The sequence below is a fragment of the Euprymna scolopes genome, chromosome 36 (assembly GCF_053919585.1).
Source record: "Euprymna scolopes isolate OS-2025 chromosome 36, ASM5391958v1, whole genome shotgun sequence".
Lineage (NCBI taxonomy): Eukaryota > Metazoa > Mollusca > Cephalopoda > Sepiida > Sepiolidae > Euprymna > Euprymna scolopes.
Window position 1 is genome coordinate 17,547,140 of NC_136517.1, and position 14,116 is coordinate 17,561,255.

At 34.4% G+C, this 14,116-nt stretch overlaps 1 protein-coding gene across 1 annotated transcript in view; it reads left to right on the forward strand.

Annotated features, from left to right (window-relative positions):
- LOC145260363 (bifunctional glutamate/proline--tRNA ligase-like) overlaps positions 1–14,116 on the forward strand; it is a 121,993-nt gene that overhangs the window by 44,855 nt on the left and 63,022 nt on the right. The window contains exons 6-10 of the mRNA XM_080118299.1: positions 840–925; positions 4,619–4,745; positions 6,430–6,622; positions 8,879–9,050; positions 11,536–11,660. Of these exons, the coding sequence (XP_079974425.1) occupies positions 840–925; positions 4,619–4,745; positions 6,430–6,622; positions 8,879–9,050; positions 11,536–11,660 (703 nt within the window). The remainder of the gene's footprint in view (positions 1–839; positions 926–4,618; positions 4,746–6,429; positions 6,623–8,878; positions 9,051–11,535; positions 11,661–14,116) is intronic.

Genomic DNA, 14,116 nt, shown 5'->3' on the forward strand with positions numbered 1-14,116 from the left:
ACACGCAATAACCCATATTCCTGAGTGGCCCGGACCTTGATAAGTGGTGACCTCCATGTAAAAAAAAAAGTGAGTTTTTAACTTTCTTTTTAAATTGATAAATTTGTGATGTGATAACATCATTAGCGTCTTAGTCCGATGGATAGTGTGTTTACTTATGGACTTATGCTTTGCGAGTTCATACCTGGCACGCATCATTGTTCATTTTTTTTTTTTTTTTTTTTTCTCCTTACAAAATTTTGCTTTCGGTTCCAATTCTGGTTGATGGCACCCAAGTCCAGTTTTTTTTTTTTTTTAGCATCATTTTCAGTATCATTTTGGGCGATACAACCGCATTCAGTATACCACCATAACTTGTTTTTGACAGTTCAGATAAAATGTATCAAGCCATTGCTTTGAACAGTAGTTTTTTCCATCAGAAAGTAATGCTTTTGGAACACAGGAAATTCGTGTTTTTTCGATTATTTTGAAAAACCGCAATAGTATCTTCACTTAAATAACTAATTTGTAAACTAGCTATCGGATTTGGATCCAATTTTGATATGTGCCTTTTGAAGTTTAGTACTTAATAAAAAATATATGGATTCTTTTATTAGTGGTGTTATTTATGTCAGGCCTGCAACTTATTAATGTGTTCCACATATGGTCACTTATATCTTGCCTGGTCAAAGGACTGGCTTTCACAGGTAAAAAGCCATCAAAATGAAATCGCAGGTTTTTTAGCAGTCCACAACATGTGTGATATCTAAATAAAGCCACTAATTAACAACAAATATCTAAGTTTTTCTCTTGCTTATTTTGACATTTTAAAATTTTAATGTTTTCTTTTTTTTTTTCAGGTTCTTAAAGAAGAAGGAAAGTTTGTGGAACTACCTGGTGCCAAGAAGGGAGAGATGGTTGTCAGGTTTCCACCTGAAGCAAGTGGGTGAGTGTCTTTTTATTTTCTTACTTGCAGGCTGCCCGCCATTGCCCAGTCATAAAATATGCATAAATATTATATTTTAATTTATACAGAAACTGAGACATGTGCATGCGAATATCATGCTTTTTTTTCTAAACAGTTCATTTTTTATATTTAAAAAAAAAAAAAAAAAAAAAAAAATACTCAAACTGGGATTGAAACCAACCCTGCCTGCTTCCCTTCTGACCTGCCTGCTTCCCTCCTGACTACAACTTGGATGTCTTCAAGTCCAACGTAAACAAATTCCTGATGAACCGCCCCCTTAAGTAGACACTCTAAAATATCCACACTAACGTACTGTACTTACAATAACCCTTATCCCTGAGTGGCTTCTGGGCCTTGATAAGTGGTGACAACCTTGTAAAAAAAAAAACCCTTAAGACAGTGAGTCGTACGATAACCATTAGACCAGCATAATGCGATTTTTTAAAAGGTGCTTTCAAATTACTTATTCTTAACATAAGTAATCTGTAATGTTAACTATTCACGCATGTGCATTCGAGAAACAGCAATCATAAAAATGCGATAATACCAATTTTTTTCAATTTTGACCTCTAAGCAGCCCTTTTTCCGGATGAAAACTAATTAAAATGTCTGAATATTCTATATACCAAATTTCAAATCCGTAGATCAAAAATCCATTAAGTTTATAAGTTGAGAAGTGTTCTCACACACATTCTCACTTTTATAGATATTTAGGCCCAACTCTCTTCCTGAGCTACATTAAGGATCTTCCAAATCACATCTTTACATCATTCGTAGACATTTATGCTGATGACACTACTATCTATGGTAGCACATCTAAGACCGTAAACGACCAAGTTCTCTCTGATTCTCTCTCCTCTGATCTTGAGCAAGTGGTTCAATGGGGAAAGAGGTGACTTATTACTTTTAATGCATCTAAGACCAAGCTTTTATCTTTACATCATCAATGCTCTGATCCCCATCTGGCATCGATTGAAATGAATTGCTTTCGTCTTGGGGAGGCCTCATTTTGACAAGCTTCTGGGCTTGACCATTACTCCTGATCTTAAATAGAACACATACATTAAATCCGTTGCTAAGGCCGCTAGAAAAATGGTGGGATCCTTCTATCGATCCAGTAGATATCTCACTACTGATGCAGTGCTTTATCTATATAAGAGCCAGGTATGTCCAAGGATGGAGTACTGTTGCCACATCTGGGCAGGAACTGCTAGAAAGGACTTATCCTGCCTTGATAGAGTTCAAAATAGACTTTGTAGCCTCGTAGGAGATGTCCTTTTCTCTTTTCTGCAACCTCTTTCTCACAGAAGAGATGTTGCGAGTTTGTCTCTGCTTTATTATTTTCATGGCAAGTGCTCGACTGAGCTCCAATCTATGGTCCACCCTTGCCAAACTTTGACAAGAAACACCCGTCTAGCAGAAAACACTATCAATAATTTCCCCTACTCTTTATCTGTGCCTAAATCTAAATGTAGATTCTGTGAACAAAGCTTCTTTTTTAGAAGTGTATGCCTATGGAATTGTCTTCCGTTTTCCTGCTTTCCAGCTGACTACAATATGGTTGCCTTCAAGTCTAACGTAAACAATTGTCTACTGTACACTCTTTAACCCTTATTCTCGAGTGGTCTCTTGGCCCTAATAAGTGGTGATGCCTATGTAAAAAAAAAAAAAAAAAAAAAAAAAGATGGAGTATCAGTCCCAAAACGGGTCTGTAAAAGCTTGAAAACTTTAATTAGTGACCTCAAATACAGCAGGACATTTGATAAAACTTCTTGAGGTTCTAAATTTTTTATTTATTTCTTTTACTCTTTTTCATCCCAAACACAGCATATTGCCAATTGAAACAGAAGGGACTACTATTTCAGATATATTTCTAACAGGGGACTGTGGTGAGTTAAACAGCAATGTTCGCATTATGTTTAAACTTCTTCAGGTTAGTCAGGGAACAGGGAATTTCAAAGTTTAGTAGTTTGAAGAAAGAAACTATTCGAGTAGAAGGCTTTCTGGCATCTAGGGACGTCAACAATGAAGGGGTGGGACTTTGTTGCTTGTTGGGTTAATCTGGAGTGTGTACGTCGAGGGGGCACACATTTTAAGTAATTCGCAAGAGTGTTTTTTCGGTCGCTCATTCTGAGAATTGAACCTTCAGGAGAATATCACTTTTACAATCAATTTTTCCATGTACTCTAATTATTGTGCCACGGGTTAGAGTACGTGGAAAAATTGATTGTAAAAGTGATATTCTCCTGAAGGTTCAATTCTCAGTATGGGCAACCAAAAAAATACTATTGCGAATTACTAAGGACCTCTATCCAATCATGGCTGACGGAACAAGAACATGCTATCTCCGTGAAGTAAATAAAGGGTTTCGTTCAAACTTCCATCCAAATTCCCGAGTCCGACAGAAACATTCCTAATCCAAATAATATGAATTTTTTTTTTTTCTTTCTCCTGGATCTAAATTTGAATTGAGATTTGTAAGTTTGAAGCCGATACAATGCAGATTTTTGTATTATTATTTTTTTTTTTAATCAACATGGATAATGTCCTCTTCATCAGAAAAGAGAATCAGTTTGTGTTTTTTCTTTTTTTTTTTTCCTCACGGCATGGTATCACTAGAAAAGTAAAACCTTACTTTGAACATTTTTTTTCTTTCAAATATTTCGATTCAGGTTCAACATTTTATAGGATGTTCAAAATATTTTAAAGCAATATTTTGATAAAACAAAAGACCATCATGTAAATATTTGTTATGTTATGATAACATTCTATTTTACAAATATTATAATGATCGTAATAATTTTTTTTTTTTTTACACGGTGGTCACCACTTATCAAGACCCGGAAGCCACTCAGGGATAAGGGTTATTGCAAGTACAGTACGTTAGTGTGGAGATTTAATGAAGTGTTTACTTAAGGGGGCGGTTCATTAGGAATTTGTTAACGTTGGACTTGAAGACATCCTAGTTGTAGTCAGATGGGAAGCAGGCAGACGGAATAGTTCCACAGGCGTGCAGTTCTAAGAAAGAAGCTTTGTTCATGGAATCTACGTTTTGATTTAGGCACAGATAAATTGTTAACTAGCACATCTTTTCGGATTACCCTACCAATATCTAGCATTACAACCTGCTATAATTACTGCTAAAGACAGTTCTTGTATATTTTCATTTAATTGGAATTCATTGAGATGAGTATTATTTATTAATTTTATTTATTGCGGACAATTATCAAAAAGATGAGAATAATTGTCTGCAATAAATAAAATTAACAGTTCTTGTGTTTAAAAATTTTTGCTTTTTCTTCTTATTCTTAATCCATTATATGGCATAATCACGTTGATACACTGGTTCTCATTAGCTCACCAAAGTTAAGCAATGTTGATCCTGATCAGTACCAAATGGGTAATCATTTGGGAATACTAGTCACTGTATATAGGAGGACGTCGTTGACACCTCTCTGCAAGAACTGCAAAAACCTAATGTCATTTCCTTTGACTGGGATATACATGCGAGTGGGGACCACTTGTGAATTTGATATTCCCTTGACACTTTCTCCTTTGGATAAATGCTGCTGGCATACATGGCTATAATCACTGATTAATCAAAATTATTAAAATATTAATTGAATTCTTAAGGTTAAAATTCTTTGATTCTTTTTTTTTTTTTTTTAATAGTTATCTTCATGTCGGACACGCTAAAGCTGCTTTACTCAATCAACACTACCAACAATTGTTTGAGGGGAAACTCATCATGAGGTTCGATGACACAAATCCTGCAAAGGAAAATGAAGTTTTTGAACAAGTAAGTAATTTGGAAAACATTCTTTTTTTTTTTTTTTTTCGCTCCTGTATTTTCCTTCAAAAATCCTCTTTGCTATTGTCAAGACAAACTGGTCACCAACTATTAACTTTTTCCTTTTTTAGGGTGACACAACTAGAATCCTCCATGGATCTCTAATGTGGTGTTGGCAGACAGGGCTCTATTTTCTGCAAGGTTGCCAAAATCTGCTGACTCTTTTCTGGACACTGTCATTGCCATACACAAATCCTTCAATATTTTCAGAATCATCTTTTGGAATATCCTTCATTTTCTGCCTGATCAGCAGCCTTATTAATCTCACTTCTCTTATTTTGTCCTTTAATCTTCACATTCCAAAAGCAATGTTTCTGACAAAGGGAGAAGAATTGCTGTTTTCTGGGTTGGAATCCATTCATATAAACATTTATCATTGTTTTTTTTTTTTTTGACTGGTATTTTTTTTAGCTCCTTACATAGAATGGCTTCATGCCATTCTGTGTAAGGAGCTAAACAGTTCATTTTCAGAGGTTTTAGGCGTGATTTTTGGATTCCTCGCGTAGAAAATCTTGGCAGTGCAAAGGTTAGCTAGTCTAGAAATCAGTTTATGTCTAAAAACGTCATTTCATAATGTCGCGAATTCGTGACTCGACGTGATATATGTAAAATACCAAAATTGCGATATTTCTGTAACTACTTAGAGTTAGAGGCTCAAATTTTTAGGATTCCCTAGATTTTATGATACTAACATATAGACAAAGTTTGGAAAAATCTGAGAGATAAGGTCTGGATGATTTGTTATGGAAAAAGTAAAGAGGATATCATCACAAGTACTAATACTATTTAATCTGTTACTGTAGATGGGGAAAAAGGGGGAGGTATAGCTTCTAGAAAGAAACTAATTTTGGATTTTGTCTTTTTATATATTTTTTTCATATTCAACTGGCTTTTCAAAATCAGTTTTTCTTCTATTCAAACACTAACGCAAGGTCAGTGGGCAACTGAACAGGTCGTATTCTTTCCTAGCATTCATTTAATTGTCACTAGCAACTTATGATTCATTTAGTTGTCACTAGCAACTTATGATTCATTTAGTTGTCTCTAGCAACTTATGATTCATTTAATTGTCACTAGCAACTTATGATTCATTTAGTTGTCTCTAGCAACTTATGATTTCATAAATCTGGAAATTATTTAGATTCTTTGTACTACTGTTCTCATCTTGAGCATTATTTTCACATTTTGAACGATGTAGCCCTCAACCTACTTAAGGTGTCTCTTATCAAACTCTTGAAATATTTCTGTCAAACTTGTAATTTCTAATGGAACCCTTTATCCAATCCACAGGGGTAGTATGCTCTCATTCTGTCAACCATGATTAGGTAGAAGTCCTGAGTAATTCGCAATTGGAATCTCGTCCGCACTGAGAATTGAACCTTCAACCTCCAGAAGAAGAGTTTAGCTTTTCAACTGAATTTTATCAAGTACTTTATCGACTATGCCAAGTGTCTTTGTGAATTACTTAGGATTTCTACACGGTTATGACTGATAGAACGAGAGCTATGCATGGATTAAATAAAGGGTTCCATTTGGAATTGACAGAAAGATTCAAGATGAGAACAGTGGTCCGAAGAATTCAAATAATATGAAAATTTGTATTTTGTTAAGCACATCGTGATTGTCGTTGCAGGTGATTCTTGAGGATTTGAAACTTCTTGGAGTTAAATACGATGTTTTAACCTACTCCTCTGACCATTTTGATACATTGCTCAAAATGTGCGAAGTCCTTATGAAAAAGGGTTTGGCTTATGCTGACGACACTGATCCTGAAATTATGAAGCAAGAAAGAGAGGAACGAAAAAACTCAAAGTGCAGGAATCAAAGTAAGTTCTTCTTTTAGGCTTCATGGAATTTTTTTTTTTTTTTTTCTGTTTACAGACCTATCTTTAAGAATCACATGTTTTGGGCAACATGTTGAATACTGATGGTTGTTAGCATTTGAAAATTATCTTATGGAGAAATGTGTGTGTGTGTGTATATATATATATATATATATATATATATATATATATATATATATATATATATGCTGGTTGAGGCATTAGATGAAACTACAATTTATGATAGTCATCTATTATAGCAAATTCTAGCCTAGCTACAATTATAATTTAATTTCTTTCTTTCCTCTGATGAATAAGCAAGAACAGCATTTTTTGAATCCGTGGCATAAAGACTTTGGACATTGTTTGCAGGAGTAGTCTGTCGAATAATAAAATTTCTTTTCTCATATATATATATATATATATTACTCGCATTCGTCTCTAACAAGACATATCGTCACTTGGACGTAAAGGGCTACTATTAAGGACCATGCCTAGGAAATATTAACAAGCTGTTGGTTTATGTTACATTTAGACTTCTGCATTTCAGTACAGTCAGGAAAACAGGTAGCAGGAAGGGAATTCCAAAGTCTAGTTGTTTTAGGGAATAAGCTATTAGAGTAGAAAGCTTTCTTGTATTTAAGTACCTTAATGGTGGAGGGATGAGATTTTGTTGCTAAGCGTGTTTATCAGGGATATGTATGTCGGGGGGGGGCACAAGTGCAACGAGTTCATCAGAGCACATTCCATTAAAATATTTGTAAACCAAGCACAGAGATGCAACATTGTAGTGATGGGACAGAGGTTGGAGCTTAGCTGACAAAGTGGGACCTATTAGATTGAAAACTCTTTTTTGGACCTTCAGTCAAGGATGTTCCATTATGGTACTTGGGCCAGCTTATTTTGTGGATGCTTATTGGCTGTTGGTTTTGGTGTATATATATTGTGATCAATAAACATCCATCCTTCACTTGTTTTGTGTACTTAAATTTGAAACTGTCTTGGTGAATATCATATTTTGATTCTGCATTTATTTTTATGTTTATTGAGAGCACAACTCTTTACAAATTACACCATGCTCTATAATAGACATGAGAGGAAAAAACAATGTACACATATCCAAAGCAATGGCAGAAACCCTAGAAAACAGTCTTCAGTCTGTAGTGTAATCGGTCTGTAGATGGATAGTAACATTTCATGCTACTAAGACTAAGCTGCTTTCCTTTAACAACTACAAAAAAAACCTTCTCGCACAGCGATTGCCATGACAAACAACACCCTACCTGTGATCTCATCTTTTAAACTTCTCTTAAACTAGCATTCACAGGCAACATGAATTGGAACAAATGCACTAATGACATTGCCAAGGCTGCTGCAAAGAAGGTGAGCTTCCTCTACCGTGCTAGAAAATTACTTCCACATCTGAGCAGGTGCATCTACCACTAGTCTCGCACTCTTAAACGGGGTCTAAAAGCGAGTCTCAAATCTAATAAGTTTCGCACTGCCGGCCAAGCTCTAACCTCTTTCTCCCATCGCCACAATGTTGTATCGCTGTACCTGTTTTAATAAAATGTGTTCTGATGAACTCTTAGCACTTGTGCCCCTTCAATGTACATATAGCCGACAAACTCGACAAGCAGCAAAATTCCACCTCTTCACTATTGAGGTTCCTAGATTCTTTCTTTTTTTTTTTTTACATGGTAGTCACCACTTATCAAGGCTTAGAAGCTACTCGCACTCGGGGATAAGGGTTATAATTTCCGATTAGAGATTCCGGAAAGCATTTTACTCTTATAGTTTCTTCCCTCAAACTATTAGATTTTGAAATTCCCTCCCTATTTCCTGCTTCTTTGACATGCAGGAATGTCATGTGAATAGACATATTACTGCTTAACTTCCCACAGTACCCTATTAAACACAATCCCAAACAGTAGCATATTACTCTAATGGTTTCTTCCCTCGGACTGCATAACTTAGAAATTTCCTGCTTCCTGACTGTATTAAACTGCTGAAGTTCACCTATAATTTTAACCCTTATCCTCGAGTCGCTTCTTGGCCTTGATAAGTGGTGATGCCTGTGTGTTAAAAAAAAAAAAAAAGATATCTTGCTGCTCAACTCCTCACAGTTCCCTTGTTAGATACAATCCTAAGTAGTAGCCACTTTCTAAGTAAAAAAGAAAATGATTTTTAATCTCCATTTTTCTCTTCTCTGTGTAATTTTCATGTTCCAAACTATTAAACACGATTTGTTTCGTTCAGGTGAAGCTGAGAATTTCAAAATGTGGGAGGAAATGAAGGCTGGCACTGAACATGGCCAGAAATGTTGCATTCGGGCAAAAATTGACATGAACTCTGACAATGGATGCATGCGTGACCCTACACTTTATCGTTGCAAACCTGAGCCTCACATCAGAACTGGAAATAAATATAAGTAAGTCAGTTTGTTTTATCTTGCTTTTTTTTTTTTTTTTGTAAACCTTATTTAATTTTTTTGTGAATTTTTGAGATGAGGATTGATTATTCATATTATTTGGATTCTTCGGACTACTGTTCTCATCTTGATTGTTATTTTCACAACATCTCGGTTGATATAACCTCCGACTTTCTTCAAGTATATCTTGTCGAACTTGGAAATCTGCACAGAAATTCTAACAGACCATCAACCTCCAGAAGAGCATAACTTTACAACTGAATTTTACTAAGTACTTTATCCGTTATGCCACTGGCTTTGCAGAAAGATTCTAGAGTTCAACATGATACACCTGAAGATGGTCAGTTTACATCGACCAAAACATGAAAATGACACTCAAGATGAAAAGAGTAGTTCAAAGGAGCCAAATATGAGCATTCCTCGAGTGGCCTTGATAAGTGGTGACCTCTTTGTAAAAAAAAAAAAAAAAAAAAAAAAAATTACTTAATGTCAGGAAGAAAACCAATCTATAAAAATGCCATTTGAAGAAATTCTTAAAAGAAAAGTGGGTGCTTGTACAGTTTAATCAAGACATGATAAAATGAAAATATTGAAAAAAGGTTACGTTGTATTTATCCGTTTTGGACTGAAGATCTCCGAAAAAAAATTTTCACAAGTCGAAATAACGGCTTTTTAAAAGTACATAGAGATTGCTAGGCATATGTTTTGCCAAAATTTTGACACAAAAAGTGACCTCTTCTTGCAATAAATGGCCCAGTTAACCAGAACAGAATTAATCTTTTTGGCCAGTTTGTAGATATCTTTCATCCGAGAGATTGATCTTTCTAACGATACCAATTTTGTCATTATTTGATGTCTGTCAAAAGGTTTTGGCAGGCATATAAACACACACACACACACACACAAACTAACACATTTTCCTTTTTATATAATAGATGTAAACGTCTGTTTTAAACATCTGATGTGGACCCCGAATTCGGACCATGAAACAACAACTCTGAGGTTTTAAAGATATATTGAAAAAAAAACCCCCACAAAATTACAGAGAAAAGTACTGACATTAGTGAGTCTTATTTGTCAGTTGGACCTCTGTAGGGATAAATCTAAAAATTCAGTACACAATGTTAAGACGCCAGAAATGTTTAGCTAAATATGGAACGGAAGTTACTAGGCATGAAACGAAATACGAAACCATATGGAAACACTTCTTGTTTAAATAAAAAAAAGCAATGAATTTTTACTTTTTACGTTTTTATTTTATAAAAATAATAAACTTTTATTTTTTACATTCCTATAAATATATTAAAAAACTTTTTTTATAGTTTATTTATTTTAAATATTTATTTTATATATTATTTCCAGAAGACACCATTTATAGAAATGTAAATTATAAAAAATTCATTTAGACACCATTTATAGAAATGTAAATTATAAAAAATTCTTTTTTCTTTTTTTTTTTTTTTTGTGATAACACAACTATTTATAGAAATGTAAAAAATAAGTTTTATTTTTTATTGTAACGTCTTTCACAAATTTTATCACATAATTTTGTCATAATGTATCATAAAACACAGCTATCTTCTTTGTCATAATGATGATAAAACACAGCTATCTTCAGTTGAATTACGAAACTGAAATTGAAGTTTATTTTTTTATTATTATTATTTCATGATAGAATAAGAAGTGTTAAAACTAAAATAATTTTTTCCATATGGGTTTGTATTTTGTTTTATGTTTAGTGACTTCCGTTTCATATTTTAGCTAAACTGAGTCCACTTTCAGCGTTTTAACTTTGTGTATTAAATTTTTTTACTTAACCCTCTGTAGAGAATCTCATTGCAACCTTCAACCAACTTGAGTGTTCCTAATGATGGCGGTCTGAACAGAGCTGAAAGGTAGAAAGCGACCAAATATCAAGGTCTCATGTATGATATAAAAACAAACTGGAATCTTAGGGAGATATCAATCATACCAGTTATTATAGGTGCCACAGGGCTTAAGAAGAACCTGAAGTCCTACCTAACTAATATTCCTGGTGAACCAAGTGCAAAAGAGATCCAGACAATTGCACTTAAGGGAATACCAAGGATACTAAAATGAGCTCTCGGTTGGTTTCAATAAAAAGCAGGGTAATGTTGGCAGCTGGTTTGGCTGCCCCTACCTAGCGTTACAATCTTCAAAGAAAAAAGAAACAAAAAGAGTACTTGGCTCTCGATTAATATAGTATTTGGAAGAGTCCATTAATGGGTAGAGAACAGTTACATAACAACATCTGTTTTGTGAATTTATGCCTTCAACCTCATTATATAACATTTCTATCGCTCTTGCACGTTGAATTAGATACCGTAAAACAATTTTCACTGAAAATGTTTCCCTAAAATTGTCTCTTCCTTAAAAATCTACCCAAATTGGAACCTTTAAAAAGAGACCTTCAAAATTTATTATGTTAACATCCAACAATAATCGTGTCATTTTGCATTTGCAGAGTTTATCCAACATACGATTTTACATGTCCGATTGTTGACAGCATCGAGGGTGTCACTCATGCGCTGAGGACCACTGAATATCATGACAGAGACGAGCAATATTTTTGGATTCTGCAGAAGTTGAGTAAGTGAATTGCAAGCTTAAAACTAATGTTCTGAATTTTTGGGGGATATGGATTAATTATTTAGATTCTTTGGCTTGACGTTCTCAGCACTGCAAGGATGTGTGGCGCAGTAGATAAAGTACTCAGTAAAATTCAGTTGTAAAAGTTACACTCTTCTAGAGGTTGAAGGTTCAATCCTCATTGCAGACAACGCTTAAAAATATGATTGCGAATTACTTAGGACTTCTACTCAGTCATGGCTGATGAAATGGAAACCTGCTACCTCGTGAATTAAATAAAAGGTTCCATTCAGAATTTTTTTGCAGATAATGGAGTTCAACAAGATATACCTGGAGAAGGTTGGAAGCTATGTCGACTCAAACTTTGTGAAAATAACACTCAAAATTAAAACAGTAGTTCGAAGAATCCAAATAATACAGATGAAGTTTAGTTTTATTTTCTTTTTTCTATTTTTTAAAAGTAAAATGGTTTCTCTCTAACTTAAGTTTTAACTATAATATGGCATAATCACATTAAAACACCAAAGTTAAATGATGTGGAGCCTGGTCAGTACCAGATGGGTAATCATTTGGGAATACCAGGCACTGTATGTAGGATGAAAAAAGGTTAAGTGCAAAGCTTCATTGCAGATACAGATATACCTGTCACTAAATAAAAGCCCTATTGGTATGGCCATATCAATAAGAAAGGTGAAATCCTAGTATGGACGTTCATAGGTGGATACGTTGGCATCCAAAAAAAGAGTTATATAAACTATCCTAAATTGAGATCAAGAGAATTGACTGGCTATTCCTGAGCTTCCTTCACCCTTCTCACTAACCTGCATTTATTCGCTGCCATCAGCAATAAAGATGTATCATCGTATTGAAAATAAGATATAAGTAAAGCGATGTGGAGTCTGGCCAGTATCAGATGGGTGATTATTTGGAGATTTGAGACACTGTCTGTCATCTTTCCTTGATCTGAATGCAGTCAGATACTGCTCATGAATTTAATATCCCCTGTAAACTTCCTCCTTTGGAGGAAGCTACCATAGCTTTCCTAATACCACACCTAGTATTACATTTTGTGGGGTTTTTTTTCTAACCATAAGCGTTTAATATTTACCAATATCGTTCTGCATATTAAGATGTGAGCTTATTTGTTAGAAATCTCAGAAGTTATTTATCTCCCTCCCATAGCAAGATGATGTGACACAAGAGTTGGAAAGTTGGATTTGAAAAGCCAGCACCCTAGAGTAACAATGTGTCAGCATTCCCTAATAAGGGTGTCTCAGGTTTTTAGCAATAAACTAACCCTTTCTCAAAGGGAGAAGGCAAAGCCTAGGAGAGTGGACTTCCTAGAACTATACAGGCCCAGAGACTAGTCTCAGTCAACAAAGAATAACACATCTCAATAATACATTAAACACTGACTGTTTGACATAGTTTCAGTGTTATATTATTTTATTGTTCCTTTTAAATAATACTAGTAAGACTCCTGGTGTTGCCTGGGTTGCTGGATAAGAAAATGAAAGATTAAAAAAAAATCCTCTTTAAAGTTATTCCGATTAATCAGAAAACTCAGAACTTTTTGGAGAGTCAGAATCAGTAAATACATGAGGGGGAGCACTTAAGAGTAGCCAAGGTGTAGTAGAAAGGAGGAACATTCTTTTATTGTTTAAATTTCTTGCAGTGTTATAAAAGATGCTGGAAGTTCTCCTCATTGACATCTATGCCTTTCTGGGCACGTTTAACGACGTTTGCAGATACTGGCTGTAGATCTTCTCTGCTAATCCTTCTGATAGCGTTGGTAATGTTCTTTAGTTGGTCTAGATTGTGAGGTTTATTTGCATAAAAAAACTTGAACGTGATGGCCATAACCCTTTGCTTATTGTTCTCTGTTCCGTAAACATGTCATGAACTTGTGTCAGTGATTTGTGAGATGTGTGGCATTTAGCGTCATCTTGTTAAGAAAAAAAATTTACATTTTGTCTTGTGGTGTAAGTTGGTTGTTAAGACAAAGATTAGAGAGACCGGGCTACTTTTAAGTGAGCCAGCCTGTATTTGAACCTAATTTTTTACAAAAACAAATTTTTTAATTTATTTTTTATCTTATTTATTTATTTTTTTTTTTTTCATAAAATTTCCATTGCTAATACTAATGATAAAATATTCTTTTTCAAAACTACCCATAGCACTTAAATTGTGTATCATCATGAATTTACGTAAAAATGGCACCAGAAGAAATGTCACAGGTAAAATGGGACAAGGAGATAAATAGGTAATAATGGCACAAGTGAAAAATATAAATGAAAATGTCACAATGAGTTTATCAACTCAACATTTTCAATCAATTACGTGAAAAAGATTTGAGAAAAAAATTTGAAAAATTTATTTGTGTAATGTACAACCCTCAAGTGTATTTTTACGTTTGCGAAAATATATGTACACATTGCACGGGTTTTTTTTACTGT